This window comes from Schistocerca piceifrons, chromosome X (assembly GCF_021461385.2).
Source record: "Schistocerca piceifrons isolate TAMUIC-IGC-003096 chromosome X, iqSchPice1.1, whole genome shotgun sequence".
NCBI classification, from domain to species: Eukaryota; Metazoa; Arthropoda; class Insecta; order Orthoptera; family Acrididae; genus Schistocerca; species Schistocerca piceifrons.
Genome location: NC_060149.1, coordinates 168,551,676 through 168,578,349, shown reverse-complemented (window position 1 = coordinate 168,578,349; position 26,674 = coordinate 168,551,676). Strand labels below are relative to the sequence as shown.

Here is a 26,674-nt window from a genome sequence, read left to right as displayed (position 1 = left end):
ATCTTGGTTTGTATCGATTCAACCGACTGCCATTCGGGTGTGCATCCGCCCCTGCATTGTTTCAGCAATATCTACAAACTGTTTGTGCGTCGATCCCCACTGCAGCAAACTATCTGGACGATATTGTGATCTCTGGAAAGACGGAAGAAGAACATTTAGCCAATCTCAGAACATTATTTTAGGTCTTGCGACAAAATGATCTTCGCTTGCGGAAGGACAAATGTGTGTTTTTTGCTCGTGACTTACCCTATCTGGGACATGTACTCAATGCCCAAGGCATACATCCCAGTCCAGAGCACCTCAGTGCCATACAACACTTGCCTTCGCCGCAGAATTTGAAGCACCTACAGAGTGTGCTGGGAAAAATAAATTACTATAACAGATATGTGCCACATGCCTCTTCCATTTCGGCTCCGCTTCATCACTTACGCCGTAAGGGTGTTCCGTTCGTCTGGACGAGGGAATGCGAATGCGCCTTTCGCCAGTTGAAATCGGCATTGCTTTCCAATACTTGCCTTACGCCATTCGATCCCTGGAAGCCCCTTTTGTTGATGGTGGATGCATCGGATTTCGGGATCGGTGCTGTGCTGGTGCACAAAGATGGTTAGCACGATCGCCCTATTGCCTTTGCATCCAAATTGCTCTCGTCTGCACAAAGAAATTATTCACAGATCGAGAAAGAAGCACTGGCTCTCGTATTTGGTGTTACAAAGTTTCATGATTTCTTGTACGGTCGTCACTTTACCATCATCACAGACCACAAATCTTTGACATCGCTTTTTCATCCAACCAAGTCTGTACCTCCACGTACAGCACAGAAATTCATTCGCTGATCTATTTTCCTCTCACAGTACTGCTACGATATCTTATATCGGTCCACTGCTAAGCACGGAAACGCCGATGCATTGTCCCGTTTGCCTGTTGCTGAGGATAGAGCATTCGATTCTTCCGAACTTGCTTGCATGTTCATTGATTCGGAAACCGATGATGTGGTCAAATCGTTTCCGATTGATTTTAGTCGTGTAGCTACAGCCACAGCTGCCGACCCTGTCCTTGCTACCGTTCTGCATTTTATTGCTATGCAATGGCCCTTGTCAAAGTCACGGATCAGGGATCCGTTGGTTCGCCGATTTTTTGCTCACAAGGAGAGACTTTTTGTACGACGTGGTGTTTTGCTGTTGCGTTCTGATAATGATCAGTCCAGGGTCGTGGTCCCACGTTCGTTACAGCCCTCTGTCTTACAGCTTCTCCACCAAGGACATTGGGGTAAAGTGAGAACGAAACAACTTGCTCGTCAGCACTGTACTTGGTTCGGAATCGATGCCGCGATTACGAATATGTGCTCCTCTTGCATGATGTGTGCCGAACAACAATCAGCACCACCGCAGAAATTCTTTGCATGGCCAAAAGCCACTTCCCCTTGGCAACGCTTACACATCGATTTTGCTGGTCCATTCTGGAATGCTCAATGGTTGGTTGTGGTAGATTCATTCAGTAATTTTCCTTTTGTTGTCCGGGTGTCTTCCACAATGTCATCTGCCACCATCCAAGAATTATACGCTATCTTTTGCATTGAAGGTCTTCCACAGACTATTGTTTCCGACAATGGCCCATAATTCATGTCCACAGAATTTCAGTCATTCTGCAAGGCCAATGGTATTCAACATCTGACGTCCGCGCCGTTTTCGCCACAGTCAAACGGTGCCGCTGAACGTTTGGTCAGGACTTTCAAGTCACAGATGCTGAAGTTGAAAGAGTCTCATTCTTGGGAGGACGCGTTATTGCTCTTTTTGTCCTCGTATTGCTCTCAGCCCCGCGATGGTCGCTCGCCGGCTGAGTTGCTTCACGTTCACCCTCATCGCACCTTGATGTCTTTGCTACATCTGCCGCATCAGGTTCCTGTGCAGCGGCAGACACCTGCTTTTGCCCCAGGTGACGTTGTCTACTACCGCAACTATTGAGGTTCACGGCGTTGGCTCGAAGGGCGTGTTCTTCGCTGCCTTGGCCGCACTATGTATCTGGTTTTGGGGGCCTCTGGTGAGGTGCGTCGGCATCTCAATCAGCTGCGCCTCTGTCGTCGCACGCGATCTGCCACTCCCCGTCTGCTTTCAGCGATGGTGCCGTCCGGTCAGCGCCCTGGGGACCTATCTACTGGCTCGCCTCAGCCCCGGGTGTTACCAACGCTGCCTTCCATTTTGCCCCATGGCGACGCGCCGCCACCGCCGCCGCCACCTGTTCTCCCGCTGGCGACACCCGCAGTGGACGCGTCGCTGCAACCGCCGGGCGCCTCCCTGGGTCACATGCCGCCGTTCACTTCCCGTAACCAGTTGTCCTCCAGCATCGAAATCTTGCGCACTACGCACCATATGTCGTCTTCGCCCGTCGGGTGCCTCCAGTCTCTCTACAGGCGCATTCACCACATGTTGGCGTGCACCCTGGAGCAGGTTTTCAGGCGTTTCCTAGCTCCCCTCGGTCCGAATGGCAGGGTGCGGGTGGCACAGCCTCGCCTGTTGTTAGGCTCCCCACCTCGTCGCATACGTCAACATGGGGTCCTCTCCACAGCGGACGGAAGCCTTATGCCACAACCGTCCACCAATTTGCGGGGGAGGAATGTGGTGTCACTGCCAGACACCACACTTGCTAGGTGGTAGCCTTTAAATCGGCCGCGGTCCGTTAGTATACGTCGGACCCGCGTGTCACCACTATCAGTGATTGCAGACCGAGCGCCGCCACACGGCAGGTCTAGAGAGACTTCCTAGCACTCGCCCCAGTTGTACAGCCTACTTTGCTAGTGATGGTTCACTGACAAATTACGCTCTCATTTGCCGAGACGATAGTTAGCATAGCCTTCAGCTACGTCATTTGCTACAACCTAGCAAGGCGCCATGTTCAATTGCTATTGATATTGTAAATAATGTACAGACAAGAGCTACGTTCAACATTAATGGATTCAAGTTAAATATTCTACCAGTTACCTCCTTTTTTCTAAGTTCTAATTACCTTGTCCTGTTCCAGACCTCACGCCAGCCTGCATGAGCTAAAACGCGTGCCTTTCGGCTTCCTCTCATAGTGGGTTGGCTCTCTTGCCAATCCACAACAGAATCCATATGGAGATAGGACTAATGGTGGCTAGTGAATGCATATAGAGAAGAGGGGCATGAATGGTCACAGGGTTGTTTGACACATGGGAGAGTGTAGCAGAGATGCTGAGGAAACTGAACTGATAGACATTTTCAGAAAGATGAAAGCTATTGTGAGAAATACTGCTTACAAAGTTTCAAGAACCAGCTTTAAATGATGATGAATGTAGGAATAAACAACAACTTCTTAGATATCATGAGAACAAGATTAAATTAATTACAGTGCACACACAAGAATCTAAACAATCACTTTTCCGCACACTTCCTATGCAAATGGAGTGGGTAGAATGCCTGATAACTGGTATGATGGGAAGTACCTACTGCCATGCACTTCACACTGGCTTGCAGGGTATGAATGTAGGTGCACCTGTAGATGCCCTAGTCAGTGGTGCAAATGTAACTGTCTTCCTATGTACTAGTATGGCATGCATGTCAGTACCGCTCACTACCATGTTTATAACAGTGCAGTCTATTGACATATACAATACAGTATGTTGTTGTTGTTGTTGTTGTTGTTAAAGCTGGTTGAAATTTCTTTGTGTTAGCTGTTGTTCTTTTATCTGTTGTGCTTCTGCTACCATGCCAGTCTGTTTGAATACATAACATATTCTTTTCCACAACAAATTCAAAGTGACAGAGCAAATAATTCTCCTGGGTGCAGCAGTGTCAGTTGATGGCTTATGTCAGTAAACCATCAATTCATCACTTTATTGTGGTAGTATAACAGAAAGGACAGAGAACTTAACAAGTTAGCCTTCTTAACACAGTTCCACCACTATAATTTAATCTTGCATCAGTTTCACCCTTGTGGAGGTATTTTTTGTACAAAGAGTTCATTAATTTATATCACCACAAACTAAGTAATCATCTGTATTACTATTGATAATGATGGAGAAAATGTTTACAATTAGCTTCTGTTTGTTTATTTAAGATTCAAAATAAACTTGATCTAAATTAATTATCAGTGTGTCACTGTAACAAGTTACGACACACAGACCTGATCAAAAGTATCTGGACACCCCCATGCAATGCAGAGTTGAGCACTAGATGCCATGAGGGACAAACATGCCGGTATAAAAGGAGGAGGGAGTATTGTTTTCTCAGTAGAGAAGCAGTAACTGCAGAATATGTTGGTCAGGAGAGCTAAGTGCGTTTGAATGTGGGCTAGTCATTGGATGTCACCTGAGTAATAAATCCTTCAGGGCAATTCAACACTTCTAAAGCTGTTAAAGTCAACAGTAGATGATGTGATTGCAAAATGGAAATGCAAAGGGATAACCATAATTAAATCGTGATGGGGCATACTTTGTGCACTGAAGGACAGGAACTGTCAAGCATTGTGCAGAATGGTTGTTGTTGTTGTTGTCTTCAGTTCTGAGACTGGTTTGATGCAGCTCTCCATGCTACCCTATCCTGTGCAAGCTGCTTCATCTCCCAGTACTTACTGCAACCTACATCCTCCTGAATATGCTTAGTGTATTCATCTCTTGGTCTCCCTCTACGATTTTTACCCCCCACACTGCCCTCCAATGCTAAATTTGTGATCCCTTGATGCCTCAGAACATGTCCTATCAACCGGGCCCTTCTTCTTGTCAAGTTGTGCCACAAACTCCTCTTCTCCCCTATTCTATTCAATACCTCCTCATTAGTTACGCGATCTACCCATCTAATCTTCAGCATTCTTCTGTAGCACCACATTTCAAAAGCTTCTATTCTCTTCTTGTCCAAACTATTTATCGTCCATGTTTCGCTTCCATACATGGCTACACTCCATACAAATACTTTCAGAAATGACTTCCTGACACTTAAATCTATACTCGATGTTAACAAATTTCTCTTCCTCAGAAACGCTTTCCTTGCCATTGCCAGTCCACATTTTATATCCTCTCTACTTCGACCATCATCAGTTATTTTACTTCCCAAATAACAAAACTCCTTTACTACTTTAAGTGTCTCATTTCCTAATCTAATTCCCTCAACATCACCCAACTTAATTGAACTACATTCCATTATCCTCATTTTGCTTTTGTTGATGTTCATCTTATATCCTCCTTTCAAGACACTGTCCATTCCGTTCAACTGCTCTTCCAAGTCCTTTGCTGTCTCTGACAGAATTACAATGTCATCGGCAAACCTCAACGTTTATATTTCTTTTCCATGGACTTTAATACCTACACCAAATTTTTCTTTTGTTTCCTTTACTGCTTGCTCAATATACAGATTAAATAACATCGGGGAGAGGCTACAACCCTGTCTCACTCCCTTCCCAACCGCTGCTTCCCTTCATTCCCCTCGACTCTTATAACTGCCATCTGGTTTCTGTATAAAATTGTAAATAGCCTTTCGCTCCCGGTATTTTACCCCTGCCACCTTTAGAATTTGAAAGAGAGTATTCCAGTCAACATTGTCAAAAGCTTTCTCTAAGTCTACAAATGCTAGAAATGTAGGTTTGCCTTTCCTTAATCTATTTTCTAAGATAAGTCATAGGGTCAGTATTGCCTCACATGTTCCAACATTTCTGCGGAATCCAAACTGATCTTCGCCGAGGTCGGCTTCTACCGGTTTTTCCATTTGTCTGTAAAGAATTCGCGTTAGTATTTTGCAGCTGTGACTTATTAAACTGATAGTTCGGTAATTTTCACATCTGTCAACACCTGCTTTCTTTGGGATTGGAATTATTATATTCTTCTTGAAGTCTGAGGGTATTTCACCTGTCTCATACATCTTGCTCACCAGATGTTAGAGTTTTGTCAGCACTGGCTCTCCCAAGGCCGTCAGTAGTTCCAATGGAATGTTGTCTACTCCCGGGGCCTTGTTTCAACTCAGGTCTTTCAGTGCTCTGTCAAACTCTTCACGCAGTATCGTATCTCCCATTTCATCTTCATCTATATCCTCTTCCATTTCCATAATATTGTCCTCAAGTACAGCGCTCTTGTATAGACCCTCTATATACTCCTTCCGTCTTTCTGCTTTCCCTTCTTTGCTTAGAACTGGGTTTCCATCTGAGCACTTGATATTCATACAAGTGGCTCTCTTTTCTCCGAAGGTCTGTTTAATTTTCCTGTAGGCAGTATCTATCTTACCCCTAGTGAGATAAGCCTCTACATCCGTACACCTGTCCTCTAGCCATCCCTGCTTAGCCATTTTGCACTTCCTGTCGATCTCATTTTTGAGACGTTTGTATTCCTTTTTGCCTGCTTCATTTACTGCATTTCTATATTTTCTCCTTTCATCAATTAAATTCAATATTTCTTTTGTTACCCAAGGATTTCTACTTGCCCTCATCATTTACCTACTTGATCCTCTGCTGCCTTCACTACTTTATCCCTCAGAGCTACCCATTCTTCTTCTACTGTATTTCTTTCCCCCATTCCTGTCAATTATTTCCTTATGCTCTCCCTGAAAGTCTGTACAACCTCTGGTTTAGTCAGTTTATCCAGGTCCCATCTCCTTAAATTCCCACCTTTTTGCAGTTTCTTCAGTTTTAATCTACAGTTCATAACCAATAGACTGTGGTCAGAGTCCACATCTGCCCCTGGAAATGTCTTACAATTTAAAACCTGGTTCCTAAATCTCTGTCTTACCATTATATAATCTATCTGATACCTTCTAGTATCTCCAGGATTCTTCCATGTATACAACCTTCTTTTACGATTCTTGAACCAAGTGATAGCTATGATTAAGTTATGCTCTGTGCAAAATTCTACCAGACGGCTTCCTCTTTCATTTCTCTCGCCCAATCCATATTCACCCACTATGTTTCCTTCTCTCCCTTTTCCTACTCTCGAATTCCAGTCACTCATGACTATTAAATTTTCATCTCCCTTCACTACCTGAATAATTTCTTTTATCTCATCATACATTTCATCAATTTCTTCATCATCTGCAGAGCTAGTTGGCATATAATCTTTTACTACTGTAGTACACAATAATGTGTTCACTATGCTGTTGGTAGTAGCTTACCCGCACTCCTATTTTTTTATTCATTATTAAACTTACTCCTGCATTCCCCCTATTTAATTTTGTATTTATAACCCTGTATTCACCTGGCCAAAAGTCTTGTTCCTCCTGCCACCGAACTTCACTAATTCCCACTATATCTAACTTCAACCTATCCATTTCCCTTTTTAAATTTTCTAACCTACCTGCCCGATTAAGGGATCTGACATTCCACGCTCCGATCCGTAGAACGCCAGTTTTCTTTCTCCTGATAACGACATCCTCCTGAGTAGTGTTGCAAGGCCAGATCAGTCAATCATCCAGACTGTTGCCCCTGCAACTACTGAAAAGGCTGCTGCCCCTCTTCAGGAACCACACATTTGTCTGGCCTCTCAACAGATACCCCTCCGTTGTGGTTGCACCTATAGTACGGCCATCTGTATCGCTGAGGCCCGCAAGCCTCCCCACCAGGGGCAAGGTCCATGGTTCATGAGAGGAGGTGCAGAATGGTAGTAAAAACTGATATCAGTAGAAGGAATAACTCATGACCTTCAAAATGCTACCAGAAATCCAGTTATCATAATGACGGTGTTAAAAAGAGTGGGGTGCAACTGTTGAGCAGCTCCCTGTGAGCCACGCATTTCTGTATTCAGTATTAAGTGGTGCTTGAAGTGGTGTAAAGAGTGATGCCACTGGACAATGGATTATTGGAAATGAGTGATTTTTAATGATGAATCATGCTATAACATGTGGCAATCCAATGGAAGGATGAAGGTTTGGTGAATGCCTGTAGAACATCACCTACCACCATGCGTAGTGCCAACAGTGAAGTGCAGAGGAGGCAGACCTATGGTATGGTGGCATTATTAATGGTTAGGATGTGATCTCCTTGTTGTACTTAAGAAAATGCAGCATGATGTATACCTATCTTACAGAAGTGTGTACAGGACAGTGGTTAATTGTTTCAGCATGATAGTGCACCTGTCATAAAGCAGTATCTCTGAAGCAATGGTCTGTGGACAATATAATTCCTTAAATGCATTGGCCTGCCTAGAGTCCCAACCGGAATTCAATGGAACAACTTCGATATGGGTTAGAACATCAACTTTGCTTCAGATCTCAGCATTTAACATCTCTGCCTTTGCTGTTTTCAGCTCTTGAGGAAGGATGGGCTGCCATTCTTCCACAGACATTTGGATACCGCACAAGTGTCCCCAGCAGAGTACAAGCCATCATAAAGGTGAAGGGTGGACATGCCCTATATTAATATCCCAGATACATTTGATCAGATAGTGTACCATAAATTAATATTTATAAATTCTGAATCAGTTTGCAGGCATATACTAGTCTATATATGTGCTAACATGTATAACATAATACTTACCAGTCGGTGTTTTGTGTGAATATCATGTGCCATAAGTATGCGATCTGTTAACCCATTTGAAATAAGTTCAACAATCCTTTGTATTCTTTGAGCATCAGACAACATATCAGTGTTTGGTTCAAGCTGATACCAAGAGCATTCAGTCCCAAAAAGATCTTGCTGTAGATAAGATCCAAGTGAAGCATATTCCAGCAAAGTTTCTGTTTCTAGAATTGTCCCTGTTTGTAGTGGAAGAAATAAAATGTTACACATGTAGTTCTTGCAGTTATAAGTTCTAGAAAAAAGTGTTTTTAATGTTTCCTTACTATTGTGTTTTATTGTTATATGTTTGCTTTCATACTTTCTATTATTACTTTGTGGAAACTATTGTGACATTGACAGCATGCACAATGATCAAAGATGGATAAATAAATTGAAATTTAAATTAAATTAAGGACCAAGATGAGAGAAACATATCTCCAGCAATTAATGTAATTCCATCATGGAAATATTTTTAATATCTTTCAATCAGGCATGTAATCTGTTTGCTTACTTCAGGATTAATAAAGAAATAAGAGGTATTTTTTAACAAGTGCACAACAGAAACAATAACAACCATTACCAAAAAGACATATTCACAATAAAGATTGCAACATGTTTGAGGCAATGTGTCCAACAATTTTTCCAGTTGGTGTTTGCAACGTATTGCAAACATGTTTCAAACATGAAAAAACCTGTCCCTGTGTAACAGAGCAGGGTGTGACCATTCCACTTATTGTTATACCACTCCTGACATTAATATAACATTTTCTTTATTTGATTTTGGTTTTGTTAATAGCACATTATTCAGTACTTACACAAGTAATTAATTTCTTATTCATCCCTCATTTCATAGACTGTTATTATTCACTGGATAATTTTCAGACTACTAATGATAACAGTACATCTGGTTCTTCTAGAAATATATTTTTTAAAGTAATATCCATGATTTGTGATTTATATAAATCACGTGGAGATGAAATTTTCAGTGAGCAAATACGCGTTTGTTTCTGGATCAGGCTAGTTCATTTGAAAGCTCTCTTCTCCTCCTCACTACAAAAATTTTACTTTTTCTGAAAACTTCCTATTTAAAAAGTTATTCATATTAAAAATTTTTGTGTTTCAGAAGGCTTAAATCTTAAACAGTGATTATTTCCAAAACCCAGTACCATTGATTTGTATATGGAATTTTTTGATTGCAAAAATGCCTGCTTTCACTAGAATAGCTTGTTAGTTCATTTATTATTCAATTTAGAAAATTTCACCTTCTAGAAACTTTTATGTATGAAATTGCCTCTTTTCTGGCTATACAGCTAACAGTGAAATAGAGTTGCTCTTTTGCCTGTTGTTATTGTGTGTCTTTTAATTTTTCTATCTTCTATGTTATCATTTGAAATGCAACTTCAAATTTTGAATTTTAATCTTATGCATATCTATAAGTAGGTGTATTGTACAATGACACAGTCAGTCAGCAGGTATCAATCATTTTGCTGACTTCTCCATATTGCTATCCATCTGTGGTTAGCAACCAAATGTATAAACTTCATGTTACAAGTCAGTCGAAAGCTGTCATTCATTTTGCAAACACCACCTCGTGAATCAGCAAATTGTACAGTTACTTGACTGGTTTCCACAAGAAACAGAAATTTTGTGAGGTTGTGTTTATTTTGCTACAAAACAATTAAATGCGTAATAGTAAAGTACAAACAATGTAAAGAACACAAAGTGTAAACAACTACAACATGCATAACTTTAGATAAAATTTTTCTACATTTTTTCCAACTTAACAGATTTGCACCCACATTCTGATGACTGGTTATTATGCTCAGCATGGGGTGTTACCACATCTGGCTGCAGTACAGGCCTGACAATGATGGGTCATGCTGTGAGTGATGTCTTCAGTCTCATGTTGAGGCAATAAAGCTCATTCTTCCTGCAGAGCCAATCCCAAGTCTTGGAGAGTAGTTGTTGGATGCTGATGTGATGCAATGTGTCTTCCTAGTGCATCCCAGACATGCTCTATGGGATTCAAATTGAGAAAGTGAGCAGGCCAAGCCATGTATACAGTATCTTCTGTTTCTAAGAAAACATCAACCACCCGTGCCCTATGAGGTCGAGCATTATCGTCAATCAATACGAAGTCTGGGCCCACACCACATCACAACTGCACATGAGGTCCCAAGATCTCACCATGATACCTGACAGCCATTAAACCTTGCCAATTCACACATACAATTTCATGAAGAGGTATTCTCGTGGTCAACATAATCCCTCCCCACACCATTAAGGATCTTCCTTGATATTGGTCTCTTTCCGCAATGTTTGGATTCTGAAGTCATGTTTCAATTCCTTCCAGATGTGAATGCATTGAGAATCACTCTCCAGACAAAATAAGGACTCATCTGCGAAAAGAACATTGGCCCACTGTTCGACGATCCAGGTGGCATTTTGACGACTCTACTCTAGACGTTCCCTTCTGTGAAGACAAGTAAGAGGTACACATACATAAGGTCTCCAGCAATAAAGGCTACTCTACTGAAGCCTTCTGTACACAGTTTGTCTTGATACAACACGCCCAGTGGATGCTGCGAGGTCAGATGCCAGTTGCCGTGCAACGCTAAGGCGGTACTGTGATGCCCTTACGGCCAAACAATCAATCTTTCGTTTTGATATCACATATGGTCAGCCATGCCCTCATCTTCAGGATACTGTTTTGGTCTCTATAAATTGTTTCCACATCCAAGAAACAACAGAATTATTAATATTAAGCCTTTGGGTCACATCAGTTTGCAACTGTCCTGCTTCCGTCCTTCTTAAGGCCCTCCACCACAGAGAGTCTGGTGGAGGGCCATACTGCACCATTTGTGACTGTATACACCATGTCTGTGAATGTGGGACTACCAGCAACCACTACCCCATTTCACAGGTGCCATTGACTGGAATGCCATCTTCCGTGAGGAACGCGATTGTACAGACATCTGTTGACATTTTGTCTGATTATACTGTGAAATGACACAACACAGGGATATAGCAGTTTGTTGCTTTAATTTTGGTCACCAGTGTGTACCAGACTACTTTTGTGGAACATTATGGCTGGCTCTGAGCACTATGGGACTTAACATCTGTGGCCATCAGTCCCCTAGAACTTAGAACTACTTAAACCTAACTAACCTAAGGACATCACACACATCCATGCCCGAGGCAGGATTCGAACCTGCGACCGTAGCAGTCGCGCGGTTCCGGACTGTGCGCCTAGAACCGCGAGACCACCGCGGCCGGCGGAACATTATGTATTGGGTCATCAGTATGTATATTTCTGGACCAAATAGTGAAAATTATTGTGTTAATCTGCCACCAAATAAATGTATGATATAGTGTTTATAAAAGTAACTGTTCACCTGGTTTATGTACTGAAACTATTGCTTTTGACAAAGCTGATCACCAGATTGTGACATTGACTATAAATAAAAATGAAAAAATTGAAAATTAATTATTACAAAGTGGTGTACATTATTTGCAGTGTGTTAGTAAGATGCTTTCAGGACTGGAAGATCACCACCATCAAATGATGGTGAAGTTATTAGGATGAACAAAGATACATGTGGTAGTGTCACTAAAGATCAAAGGATACAAAATTTCTGTCCAGCTATTGCATATAGCCATTGTTGGGTGCTAATGTTTATTTTTGATATTCTGTGGTTCATTTGCATATACACAAATTACTATTATTGAAATGGACTGGGCAAGCCAATGAGTGTTGGAGTTGACATCATCATAAAGGTGAGAAGAATCCAAATGGAGTATGATAAGTTCCAATTATAAGAACACAAATATGGAACAGGACTTACTGGAAAAATTGCTACTGCATTTTACATCAACAACAACTCTATATATAAAAATATTAGGTTACTAATTATGCAATACTGACAGGAGAAAAGAAGGCTGAGGCAGTAAGAGGTTGTGCAGTGGCCCTGAAGCATTTGTTAAGTTCAGGTTTGAGGTTTTCCATTAAAGTAAAGGAAGCAGAGGAAGTTGAAGACCCTCGTCCATCTGGTATGCTGCCTCCTCCTACTTCTCCACCTCCTTCTCCTCCACCAAAATGGCAGAAGAAAGTGGGCAGAAGGCTAGACAGCTTTTGAGCTGCTCTGGATATATTAATGAAGGTACTGAAGAAACAAGAAAACAAAGAGGCAGACAAGTATGGTGTCTATGCCATGCCTGTGGCATGCAAATTACAGGGACTGGCATCACCCCAGAGGGCAACAACAATGAAAAGAATTATTGAAGTAGAGCTCCAAAAATACAGTGCCTTCAGGTAGTCTGAATGCGGCAGACACATCAAAAAGTATCTCCTGTCACAGTCACAGTAACTAACAGTGAAGAAATATATCAAGTTGTGTTTCATGTTGTATATTCTGTAGTTGCCAACATTTATTAAAGCATTTGTTTCAATGATATTTTCTTAATTTCACCTACCACTACTCAATCTAAAGCAAAAAAATGATGCACCATTAAAGAATTATCAAAACAGGATGGAAATCAGTATATGTGATGTACATGTAGAGACAAACAAATGATTACAATTTCATAAAAATTAGATGATTTATTCAAGAGAAAGAGCTTCATAAACGGAGCAAGTCAATAACACTTTGATCCTCTTCTAGCCCTTATACATGCAGTTCTTCAGTTTGGCATTGATTGACATACTTGTTGGATGTTCTTCTGAGGGATATTGTGCCCAATTTTGCACAACTGGAGCATTAGATCATCAGAATACTGAGATGGTTGGAGGGCACTGCCTGTAATGCTCCAAATGTTCTCAATTTGGGAGAGATCTAGCGACCTTTCTGGCCAAGATATGGTTGAGCAAGCATGAAGACAAGCACATTGTTATCCCACACTGCTCACAGCGGCAGAATGCCAACCTGCCTGTCATCCACCATACAGCCCAACAACCAAGAGAGATGGTCTGGGGTGGCATTTCTTTTCATATCAGGACCCCTTTGGTTGTCATCTGCAACAGCCTTACTGCACAGTGGTATGTTGAAAATAGCCTATGCTCCATTTTGTTGACCTTCATTGCAAGGGCAAGCCATCCTGGGTTGACATTTTAACAAGATAAAGCCCACCTGCACATGGCAAGAATTTCTACTGCTTGTCTTCATGTTTGACAAACCCTATTTTGGCCAGCAAGGTCACTGGACCTCTCCCCAGTTGAGAACATTTGGAGCATTATAGGCAGGGCCCTCCAACCATATCAGGATTTTGATGATCTAATATGCCAATTGGTCAGATTTTGGCACAGTATCACTCAGGAGGACATCCAGCAACTCCATCAATCAATGCCAAGCCAAATAACTGCTTTCATAATGGCCACAGAGGGACCAACATGTTATTAACTTGCTCAGTTTGTGAAGCTCTTTCACTTGAATAAATCATCAATTTTTTGTGCAATTGTAATCATTGGTTTGTCCATACATGTACATTATATCTACTGATTTCCATCCCATTCAGATAATTCCTTCATGGTGCATTGTGTTTATAATAATGTATTTACATAACCATTTACACTTTCAACCAATGCTCCATGAAACATTTGAGATATAACTTGCTTCAAAATGTAAAATAAATATGCTAGGCTCTGAAATGAATCTCCAGTTGCCAAAAGACAACAGTAACAGAAAGTCTTCAGTTCACTGGAAATTTTTTCTGAAATTTGTCTCTGTTTGACACAAATGGTGCTACCATATTCATCTCAATTTCAAAATTGGAGGATGACATTAGAAGTTATGGGACACATTTACTATCATCCATATTCAGCTTCTGTAGCAGGTTATTTTTGCCACTTATTCTGTACTATGTTTTCATACACCAATGAAAACTATTCCTTTCTCTTTCTTTGCTTAAATTTTTTAGCTTTAACAGTGCAATGCCACATATGTATATTGTTTCACACTAAATAGCATAGCAGATGATGCCAATGCACTACAAGAAACAAACATGCAGAAAATGTAAGTACGCCATGAGAAATATTTGCAGTCAGTGTGGACAGAGACCTTAACAATCAACAATGTTGTGAACAGTGGTGGATACATGTGTGCAACTAAAACATATTGCAAACTTCAGTGTGGATGTGGCATAAGATGTTGTGTTAATGTACCTTCTGTGAATCATTTTCTCAAACGATTCATTATTCAATCCATTGTGCCAGATGTTTTGGAGCAAATAGTCTGCATCAGGATACTTGTGTAACCATTAAACTTAACTCTTTTACTTAATAAATAAGTCCAATTTACATTCTACATACTTTTTTGGTGTAGCATTGGGGATACTGTTGGTAATGTGAGGGTGTGTATTATTTCAGCATAGATGCCTCTAGAAACGTTCCATTCAAGAGCTGTCAGTCTTCATATTCATCTTGCAAAGTAGATCTCACCACTGGTAGTAATGCACAATGACAAAAACACTATCTTAGGACATACTTTACCACTTCTGCTATCATATTCATTCTTATTTTGAAGCACTTGTATCAGTCTTGGTATCAGCCATTTTGGTGGCCAGGGAATCTATAATGACCTAATTTGAAGTTGAATAATGATCCTCTTCAAAATAATTGGACCACTTAATCAATGTTGATGGGAAGTACATCTCCACCATGGGATGCTGCAACATTCTATGAAGTTCTGTAACAGATTTCTGGACCTAAGTGACATTGTTCCACCTTGTGCAAGAAAACAGCAAGCTCTCACCTAGTTATGGACAAGAATACAGAAGAATCAGTCACTTCCCATACATGATATTATACATCAAGGTTCTACATCTAATTGATTATTTTGAATTCAATTAAGTGCCTGGCAGAGGGGTTATAAAACCACTTTCAAGCTATTTCTCTACTGTGCCCCTCTCAAACAGTGTGCAGGAAAAATAAATACTTAAATCATTCCATGTGAGCCCTGATTTCTCTTGTTTTATTATGATGATCACTAGTCCCTATGTAGGTGGGTACTAACAAAATATTTTCATACTCTGAGGAGAAAGTTGGTGACTGAAATTTCATGAGAAGATCCTGTCACAATGAAAAATGCTGTTATTTTAATGATTGCCACCTCAATTCGTGTATGATATCCATGGCACTCTGGCCCCTATTCCATGACAGTAAAAAATGAGCTGCCCTTATTAAAATTTCTCAATGTCCTCTGTTGATCCTATAACATTTTTTAAAATTCTATTTTAAATTCTTTTTTTTCATTTCTTTGTTTGTGATTGTTAATGTTTGGTCATCTAAGAGCATTAATATTAAACTGCAAAATAAATACCAAAATAATGTTGCCAAATTTTACTGTTTATTCATAATTCTTTTTTCTGATACTGTTGTCCTGCACATGTACACATATGTACAGTTTTTGTACTGCTAATCCATAATTCACAACCCTCCCATAAAACACTGCTTCATGCACTATACAAGTGGGAAAAATTAATTGAAACAAGTAATTCATATTTGTAAAGTTTTGTCTCTGCTTTTGTGGACTGAGATCATTTCAGTCTGGTGAATACACTGACTTTTACTGCCAGCTTTCAAAGCCAGCACAAAATACAAATGATTGTATCTGTGCATGATCTACTGCTAACTTAATGCTTAGTCATCTTTAGAAGACTTGGAACTTTTTTCAGTATTTTATTATTTTTCAAATATTTCAGTTACTATTGACATTCTGACTACTAGACAGCAGCATGGCAGAGAATGGAATACATCCAACACATAGTTGAGGCTGTAAGGCACAAGTGCTACTCTGAGATGAAGGGGTAGGTACAGGAATGGAATTTATGGTGGGCAACATCTGACCAGTCAGAAGACTGAAAATTTGTACCCTAGATTATAGAAAAAGCGATTTCACTCTTCAAAAATAAATTTATGAAAAGGATAGATTGCTACTCACCAAGCAAAGGAGACATTGAGTCACAGGCAGGCATAGCAGTAATTTGAATCACGTACGGAGAAATTCAGTAATGTTCATACAGATATGAGTGTTGTGAAGAGGTCATATATTTAAACAGATGGTAACAAGCAGCCATCAGGTAATTAGTCATTGCATCTTACAACCATTTTATACATTTCACAAAGAATAGTCCAGGATGGAAGAACAACAATATGGAAAAGGTAGATTGCTACACACCACACAGGGAAGGCATTGAGTCACATACATGTCCAGTGAAAAGAATGCTAGAAATATTTCAGTTTTCAGACAAAGTCTTTCTTCAGATGTAGAGAACCCACATGTATTCAGAAAACAACAACAACAACATTATGTCACTGCTGCACCTACAGAATTCTTTCCCCTTCTATACTTCTCTCCTTCCTCCTTTCTTTTACCCTCCCTTTACCCCTCCATTCCCCTCCCCCCAGGCCCCATGTTGCTGCACCTAGTAGCCCTGTGCCATCCCTACCAAGTTCCTCCACACAGAATGAATATCTTTTCCCGCCCATACTCTGCTATCCCTCCCCCTCCCAGCACATACCTCCTCCTTACCCCAATACCCACCCCAGCTAGATTCCTGCTCATGTCAGATGCAATTGAACCTTACTGCCTGGAGGCAATGGCCATGTGTGTGTGAGTAGTTTATGCGTGAATGTACGTGAGTTTTCTACTTCTGAAAAAAGACTTTGTCTGATAGTTGAACTGTTTCTAGGATTCTCTTTCATTGTGCCTGTGTATGACTCAGCACCTCCTCTACATGGTAAGCAGCAGTAATTCATCTCCATTTAAGTGGTGTAAGATCACGAACCTCTTGTTGACCCCTGTTCATGAGTCTGGGTATTCTGACATTGGCCTCTTAATATATATATTCCTTACTGTCATTTCTTGTTAACAATATTAGCTTATCACAAGAATAAGCAGTTTTCACTCAGTCAATACTCTGCAGAAATCCAACCTGCATTTTGATCAGACTTCCTTAACTCTTGTGCAGAATGGAATGCAGTATACTGCTCCATCCATTTTCAATAAGCTACCACCCAAATTCAAAAATCTTAGCAGTAATCCATGTGCTTTCAAATTGAAACTGAAGAGTTTCCTCATGGGTCACTCCTTCTATTCTGTCAAGGAGTTCCTTGAAAAATTAAGCTGATTCTTATTGTATTGTTGATTGTATTTACTTAAACTTTTTTCAGGTTCATAAACATTTCTTTTTATCTATTATTACTTTTATGTTGTAATTTCATGTATTGACATGTTCCACGACCTTGGAGATTTGCTCCGTAATTTGGTCCCACGGAACTTGATGTGTAAATATAAAAAAATCATTTTATACATTTGTTAGTTTATGGCTAAATGCTACAGTCTCATATGACAAGCAGTATCTTAAAATTTGTTTTATGAATATGAACATTTTTTTATCAGTAAAGATTTTAATTTTGTGTCACAATCTGTTCCCTTACATGTTCTTAGAAAGTTTGTTAAATTGTTAAACTAAATCAAACAATTTATGTGTTGGTTGTGATCTGTCATTTTTAATTTTGTTCTTTTCTGAAAGTAATTATATTTTGTCCTGGTGCTGTGATCATGTACATCATTACACTTGGTAGCTTCAGTTAGTTTACTCATAAAAATGTAAGTGACTTAAAGAATATATTGTGAAGTATTTGCCTATGCCCTGTCCCATGTATAAGTCTTATTGTTCATTTCTGTGACAACAATACCCTTTTTTAAATGGATATCAGCTGCACTGCCCCACTATTCAGACACTAGTTAAGAAAAGGAGTAAACTGTTCTAATTTTAGGCTAGGAAGTATCTTCCTAAGCTGATTAAGAAGACATAAACCACTACTAACTTTTCCACATACAAAATTAATAGGATTTATCTGTTATAGATTTTGATGTATGTACACCCTCAGAAAGTTACTGCTGCAAAGATGTTATGTAAACTATTTGCATTGATGTGGTAAGAACCGCCAGTTATAAATGCAAATAACTGAGATTTGGTGAGATTCACTTTGAGGTCCCGATCATTGAAATATTTCATTACTTGTCTTATCCCATTGGTAGTGAAAGGTTCTAGCTGCTTACATACTCTACCATGAAACAAGATTGAGGGATCACCTGCATAGCTTATAATATCAGAGTTAATTGGTTGCAACTCTTACACATAAAAAATAAATGGGGTTTCTTCATCATAGATTTTCATGTAAATACACACCCAGAAATTTATGGCTGCAACATGTTACATACATTATTTGCATTGATATGGTGAGATTGCCTGTTTCAGTGCTAATAATTGAGATTTGGTTACATTCGCCTAGAGGCCCTGATCATTGAAGTATTTTGTTTCTTCTGTTACTCCACTGGTAGTAAAAAGTTCTAACTGCTTACATACTCTACCACAAATTAAGACTGAGGGGTCATCTGCATAGCTTATGATATGGCAATTAACGGGTTGTGGAATGTCATTAACGTATGTAAGGAAGAGAAAGGGATGAAGGATTGGGCCCTGAGGTACACCTTTTATTGCTGCTTCACTAGTGGATTGAAAATTCATAATTTTTCATCTAATTTGTATGTCAGTGTAGTGCACTGCTTACAATTCAGCAGGTATGTTGTTAGAAGACACAAGGATGGACCCCCAAAACAAAATGGCTCAAGTTCTTTCAGAAGTGACCTATGGTTTACTGTATCAAATGCTTTTGTAAGGCCTAAAAATATACCTGCAGTTTGCATCCTGTGGTCCAGTAAATATTATACTTCATGAAAGTACTGTGTAACTGCTGTATTTGTGATAAGTTCTTTTCTAGAGCCATGCTGTGTATCTGAAAGAGGTTTCTGTATTGTGAAACAGACACTAAACTGGGAGCAGACAATACTTTTGGGTATCTTACTCAAGACAAGAATTAGTGATATTGTCATGTTGTAGCCGCACTTAACTCCAAATCTGAAAGCAGGGTTGCCACAGAAGTACAAAACTTAGCACCAAAAGCACATTTATTACAGACATCAGGATATAGCCAGATCAGAACTGAATTCCTGGATGGAGAGTACTGATACTTGTACAAACAAAGGATATTACAGAATATGCATACATTACAAATGTAACAAGTTTTGAGAATCTTCTAGAAATGATAAATACTAAATAACGAATACTTGTTGGTAATGGTGTTTGAACTGGTGACTTGCAGGATGTCAGTCAGTGATGCTAACCATAACTCCACATGGCATGCAGCACATCTCATGGCAACATGCTGTTTCAGGTCTCTTGATCTGGATCTTGCCTGTATGGTATCACTAGTAGATCCTTGCATTCTGGTCACTTTGTCACATCCTCTTCAATGTGATGAGAATGGACGGTAGCCCCTCCCCTCACCCCCCCCCCCCCAGCCCTCCCCATTCCAGTCAAAGCTACATGATCCTTGACTGGATCTTCATGTTTTTTTGAATGAGGAGCCCCAACATCAATCTGTGACTCAGGACTTTAGTAGGGTTTTGTCCAGTAGACATGGACAATGTCTCTGAGCTTTTGTTTCCTTGATGAAGGGTAATAAACCTTAACTTCGTATGTGATGTCCAACAAGCAACAAAGGGTACAGTACAACCCAAAGTAATGCTTATCTAACTTTTCTGATAGTTTCATTTTCCAGACAGATGTAAAAATCCATAACTAGTCTCCCAGGCTATATCTACTGGCCAGTGCTTGGGCTTATAGTGATCTTCGTCCTTCTCCTGGGCATCCAGGGTCCATATGGGAGCCAGCTGTCTTGCTTCTTTGGTCCTGGTACTGAGGTGTTTCATATAGCCACCTGAATTATTGGTCAGCTAAAATGGGAATGGTGTCTCCATTGCCATTCCAGCCTTCCAGCCATGGATCAGAAAGAATGGTGCAAAACCTGTTGTGTCTTGCTTAGCTGCGTTTCGTAAAAATGTTGTAATTGGCAGTATTGTATCCCAATCTTTCTGCTCAACATCAATATACATCAGCAGCATATATACTAACGTATTATTAAAGTGTGCTATGAGGCCCTTTGTCTGTGGGTGGTAGGTAATTGTCATCCTGTGGGTGATGTCACAACGTGAAATCACCTCTGATACTAGTCTCAACTGGGAAACTCTTCCACAATCAAATATCATCACATGGGTTGCTCTGGCACTTCAAAATTATGTCTTCTATAAGTAACCTTGTGTTTTCTGGGGCTTAAGCAGTCAGCATAACTTTGGTGTCAGCATAGTGGGTTTGGTAGTCGGTGCAGATCATTACCCATCGATTCCAAATTGTTGACTTCAGCAATCTCCCCAAGAGGTTGATTCCAATTGGGTGGAATTGTGCTATTGCTGGTGGAATTGATACTGAAAGTTGTGAAGGTAATTGCAGATGTGCTTCCTTCACTTGCATTCATTGTAGTGGTTCTCATAGTGTCTAACAGATCAGTAGAGACCTGGCCAGTGATACCAGCATCTGATTCTGATTAGCATCTTCATGAATCCCAAGTGACTTTATGTTGAAGTGTCATGCAAAAGCTTCAGTGTAGCTGGTCGCAGATGAGCTGCAATTTCGAAGAAACATTTCTACACGATCGGATTGTAGTTCCTCTTATACAATGTTCTGTTTATTAATTAAAATTCTCCTTTGTCAGCTCCTCCTCCCCTCAGACCTCTATAGTTTTCTGCAATGCTGGATCTTCCTCTGTTCAGCAAAAATGTCATTTAATACAGCTATGAATAATGTTTTGTCCTTGCCATAGTGTTCTGCCCAAGTATTCCTTGAAAGGCAGTCAGTGTCCTTGTGTTGGCATTCATTTCTGTATACTCCTGTGACATCATACTCCTGAAGCCTCAATGTCCAACTTGCCAGTTGACCTGATGGATCCTTCAAACTACTCAGCCAACCTAGAGAATGGTGATCCATCACAACAGTGAATAGTTTGCCAAATAAATACATCCAGAACTTGTTGATGGCCCAAGGCACAAATCACTCTTCCTCAGTTGTAGAGTAGTTCATCTCAGCCTTGGAGAGTATTCTGGAAGCAAAAGCTATCATCTGTTGAGCACCTTCCTGAATTTATACTAGAACTACACCTATTTTCACATCTGTTCATGCCGGTGTGAAGCTTTGTCTTGGCATTCTCATCACTCAGTGCTATGACTGGAGAAGCTGTTAGTAACACATGAAGGACAAGGAAAGATATTTCTTGCATTCTGCCCTCAGAAGATTTGGAGTCTCCCTGCAGTAGCTGTTCTACATGAAAATGTATCACATCATAAATATGTGAAAGAGTCAGAAAATCAATGACTGCTCTTATTTTCTGTTACCTCCTGATGTATAGGATCGACATTCATGACTGCTATCTCTTGCTCCTCAGTCTCAAAGTTCCAGTTGGCACAAAATGCTGTATCTCTTCTCTCACAACCTAGTGTATGAGAAAGGCAAGATTGTGGTGGTCTTCCACAGCTGCCATAGAGACCACAGTTGGGAATCAGTCATTTCTCTTTTATCTGATTTTTTTTTCTTTTTTTTCTGTTGCATATGCTTGATGCACTAGCACCACGAGACAAATTCATCAATTGTTGTGACATCCTTTACCTGAAGAGTTTGGTACATCTCTTCTGTGACTCCTTTCATCAGTTGTGAAATTTTATCAGCTTCTATCATATCTGCATTCACAAAACTGTATAGAAACATTCTGTATGTGAGACTGTGTTGTTATCGTCATGACACTGGGTTGTGTTCTTCAGTTGTACTTCTAGTAAACAGGCTTACTGTAGACTGTCACCAAGTATTTTCTTCATTTTGGTAAAGAATTTGTCCCTGCAACTGAGTTTCTCTACATTGTTCTTGAACAACAGCTAGGGTGTGGTGTCCAAGCAAATTTTACACATTTGCCAAACATATAATGCATCCAACCTGTTGTCAGTGATGACTCAGCTGAATCCTTTGAACCATTTCCTCAGGTCCTGGCCAGTGTCTCCAGCAACACTGGTGGATGGCTAATGTGTAGCTGATTTACTGCTGGCTTGGAATTCATTGGTCTCCTGAATATATTGAGCTTTAGAATGATCTTCTACTTGTATTTCGGTACTTGTCCATGTTGGTGATGGCTTTTACATTGCCTAATTGGAGCCATGGTTAAGTAGATATTTTAAAATACTTAGAATCTCCACCAATGCCACATTGTAACCACACTCAAGTCCAAATCCATAGTGAAGTCATCAACGAACTACAACACTGAAAGCACATGTATTATAGATGCCAATGTCCCACCAGACAGAACTGAACACCTGGGAGGGAAGTGCTCCTATTTATACAGCCATAGAATATTCTTGAATATAAAAATGTTACAAACATAAGAAGTTTAAAGAACCATATACAAATAATAAATATCAAATAACAAATATTTGTTATTGGTGATGGGCTTCGAACATGTGACCTGCAGCACACCAGCCAGTTATGCTAATTGCTACTCCACAAGGCATACAGCACAGCTTATAGCAATATTAGTCACTAATCAGAGACATCTTTCTTTCATCCTCTGTTATACACTGGTTTCACAACACTCATTTTTAAAACAGTTGGATACATGTTTTCTCTAATGCTGCAATTAATCAGGCACCTAAGAGTTTTCAGTTTTGCAGATCTTTTAAGTGCACCTTAGTATTTGCACTGGACATACCATCCCATCCAGATGAAAAATTTTTTTGTTGGCATTAACTTGAATACTTCCTGATCATTCACATCTATAAATTTAAACTCGGTATATTGAGTGAGGTGACATCAGATCTCCGCCTGTTTATCTATAATATGACTTAATATGGGTTCGTTGTGTGCTTAAATGAAATTTAAATAATTAAGCTGTCATGGGAAAGAAAATTCATTCCACCTAATGTGCTGTTAAATTATTTGTTTTCTGAATTTATTTTTACAATGTTAAAAACTCCTTAATCCTAATGTGTTACATTAGCATTGTTGCTGCAGATATTATCCACCATATGGCATGTGATGGACAGTAGATTGTGTACATATGCTCACTCACATGTACGTGATGTAATTTTAAAAAGTGAGAACCCATTATTTTTATTTACATACAGACATCAAGCATATATCTTTTGCAGACATAGAGTGTCTAACTAACAGTACTTAAATATATATAATTTCTGGAAGGTTCTTGAAATATCTTATGTTTCTAATGATTCTTGACTATTTTGCATTTATGTAAATACCATATTCTGGAATATTCTATGTGCATATAAATAGCTGGACTCTCCATACCGAAAATCAGTCCTATTCTGTCAGTGGGTGTCAGTAATAAATGTGCTTTCAGTTCATTGTTGTACTTCATTTATGACCCAGCCTTCATATTTGGCATTGCTTGGGGTTTCAATGTGACATTTTTTGGTGGAGACACTGGATGATTCATAACATCTACATCACCATGACTACAATTAGGCAACACAAAAGCCATCACCTACACAGGCAGGAACCAGAATACAAGCAGTACATAATTACCATGGTCAGTATATTTGGGAGACCAATGAATTACAAAGCAGCACTAAGTCAGGTACAAGCTCAGACGTCCATCATCATACTCCAGAGATGCTGCTCAGGACCTGGCAAAATGACTGAAAGGATTAAACTGAGTCACCAAACACAACAAGTGGAATGACATGATATGTTTGGTAAATGTGTACTTTTACTTGGATGGCATAGCCCAGCAGTGGAATGAGAACAATGAAGAGCAGCTCAGTAGCCGGGACAAATTACAGGCTGAACTGAAGAAAACATTTGGTGGGGTCAACAAGAAGTCTCCTTAGCAGAAGAAAAACTGAAGAACACAGGCTAAAGCCATGGTAAAATGATACAGTCAGTTATACAGACTGTTTTGGCCCTTTACAAATTGTAAATCTGAATATGATACAAACTAACAAAATCTCAGATTTGATGAAAGGGATTTAAAAAACATGTACAATTTTCTTGTGGTAAAGGATGTCACAATAGTAGAAGAATTCATCTACTGGTGCCAGCACATTGAGGAAATTTAACAGAAAAAAGTCAGATGAAAGAGCTATGATCACCTGTTGAATGTGTTCTCTTTGGGGCAGCCGTGGAAGACTAACATGACCCTGCCTCTCTCATACACCAGGTAGTATGAGAAGAAATACAGCAGTGTATGGCAGCCAGAACTGTTGAACGGAATACACAAGAGATAGCAGCCGTGAACAACGACCCCATTGTCAGGAGGTAATAGAGAATATTAAAGAAGTGATGTATCAGTCTTCATCACTAATCTCTACCACCATTCAAATATGATGTTAAGATTTAAGCAGCTACTGTCAAACAATAACTCAGCATCTGGCCAATGCCAGTACAACCAACACCTCCACCAAGTAAAATGCCCTGCAAAAGAACAGACATTTGGAGGACACATGGCAACACATTGGTCTGTTTTCACTCTGGACATCAAGACACATTGTGTTAACTGCGGAGAAAGAAGACTATTATGCTGCAAAATATGAACCATCACAACAGTCCTACTCATATCTTCTGGTAAACCTTCCGGGATGTAAGGTCATGGTCCATGAAACTCTTCAGCTCCTAACGTTTCGTCCAGAGCTGCGCTGGACATCTTCAGAGGGGTGTTTCTCCTCTGGTGAGTCTTGCTGACTGACGGTTCGGACGTCTGAGAGCGACTTATATATCATAGAAAGTGGGCGTGGCCAGAGTTACACATGATATGCAGAGATAATCTTTGTCAGAGATAAAACTTAACTATCGATCGTGATCTCGTCACGGATAAAACTGTCTAGCAATTCTGTAGTGCTACTGTCCAAATATCACTAAGTCTCATGGTCTCTTCTTTCCTATTAAAATTATCCCTATGTTTATATATTTCAATTGCTTCTCTACAAAGCCGTGGGTAATAGTTCGTCGTCGTAGATAAAATTTTTGTTTCGGAAAACTTCGACGATGAACTATTACCCACAGCTTTGTAGAGAAGCAATTGAAATATATAAACATAGGGATAATTTTAATCGGAAAGAAGAGACCATGAAACTTAGTGATATTTGGACAGTAGCACTACAGAATTGCTAGACAGTTTTATCCGTGACGAGATCACGATCGATAGTTAAGTTTTATCTCTGACAAAGATTATCTCTGCATATCATGTGTAACTCTGGCCATGCCCACTTTCTACGATATATAAGTCGCTCTCAGACGTCCGAACCGTCAGTCGGCAAGACTCACCAGAGGAGAAACACCCCTCTGAAAACGTCCAGTGCAGCTCTGAACGAAACGTTAGGAGCTGAAGAGTTTCATGGACCACGACCTTACATCCCAGAAGGTTTACCAGAAGATATGTCATCCGGTCGTGAAAGCCTTCATACTATAGTCCTACTCATGCCAGTCAATTTCAGATGATTATAGTTTACTTGTTGGCCAAAGTTCACTGCCGTACCCTGCAGAAGGTTACTCACAAACACACTGGAGCCATTCCCCATCATTGTACAGAGGTACCAGCTGCTCACCTAGCTGCCAAATTCAGGAAAACTAAGCACCGTGACCATCTATAAACATGAGGTCATCACAGATCAAAATCCTCCATGGATGACAGTTACCAAGATGACAGGAAATCTCACTGATGTCACCATCAATGGCCAACCTCTCTGGGTGCTAGTAGACTCCAGGGACTAGTTTTTCTGAAATGTGAAATCTTATTGTTGCCAGTTACAGGAAATTACATTTCACGATATGAAAATGATTGTGCTGAAGGTGACAAATGGGAACTATGTTCAGCCAACAGGAAAAAATTTTGCTGCAGAATGAAAATTCAGCCTGGAAACCATCCCCCAGGCTGTGGCAAAGCCATATCTCCACAATATCCTTTCTTCCAGGAGTGCTAGTCCTGTATGGTTTCCAGGAGAACTTCTGTGAAGTTTGGATGGCAGGAAATGAGTTACTGGTGGGGAGTAAAGCTGTGAGAATGGATCATGACTCGTACTTGGGTATCTCAGCTGTAGAGCACTTGCTCATGAAAGGCAAGGACCCCATTTGAATCCTGGTCCTGAACACAATTTTAATCTGCCAGGAAGATTCAATGGATTCCCATTTCAACTGGATGATATTTAGGATGACTACATGAAACACATCACAAGGATAAAAAAAGCAAGGCAGCTGGCTTGAATACAGACACTTGACACCCAGGAAAAAGAAGAACAAA

At 40.1% G+C, this 26,674-nt stretch overlaps 1 protein-coding gene across 1 annotated transcript in view; it reads right to left on the bottom strand.

The window, feature by feature from the left end:
* LOC124722997 (phosphotriesterase-related protein) overlaps nt 1-26,674 on the bottom strand; it is a 239,160-nt gene that overhangs the window by 17,939 nt on the left and 194,547 nt on the right. Inside the window, exon 6 of the mRNA XM_047248171.1 lies at nt 8,464-8,681. Coding sequence (XP_047104127.1) covers nt 8,464-8,681 — 218 coding nt within the window. The remainder of the gene's footprint in view (nt 1-8,463; nt 8,682-26,674) is intronic.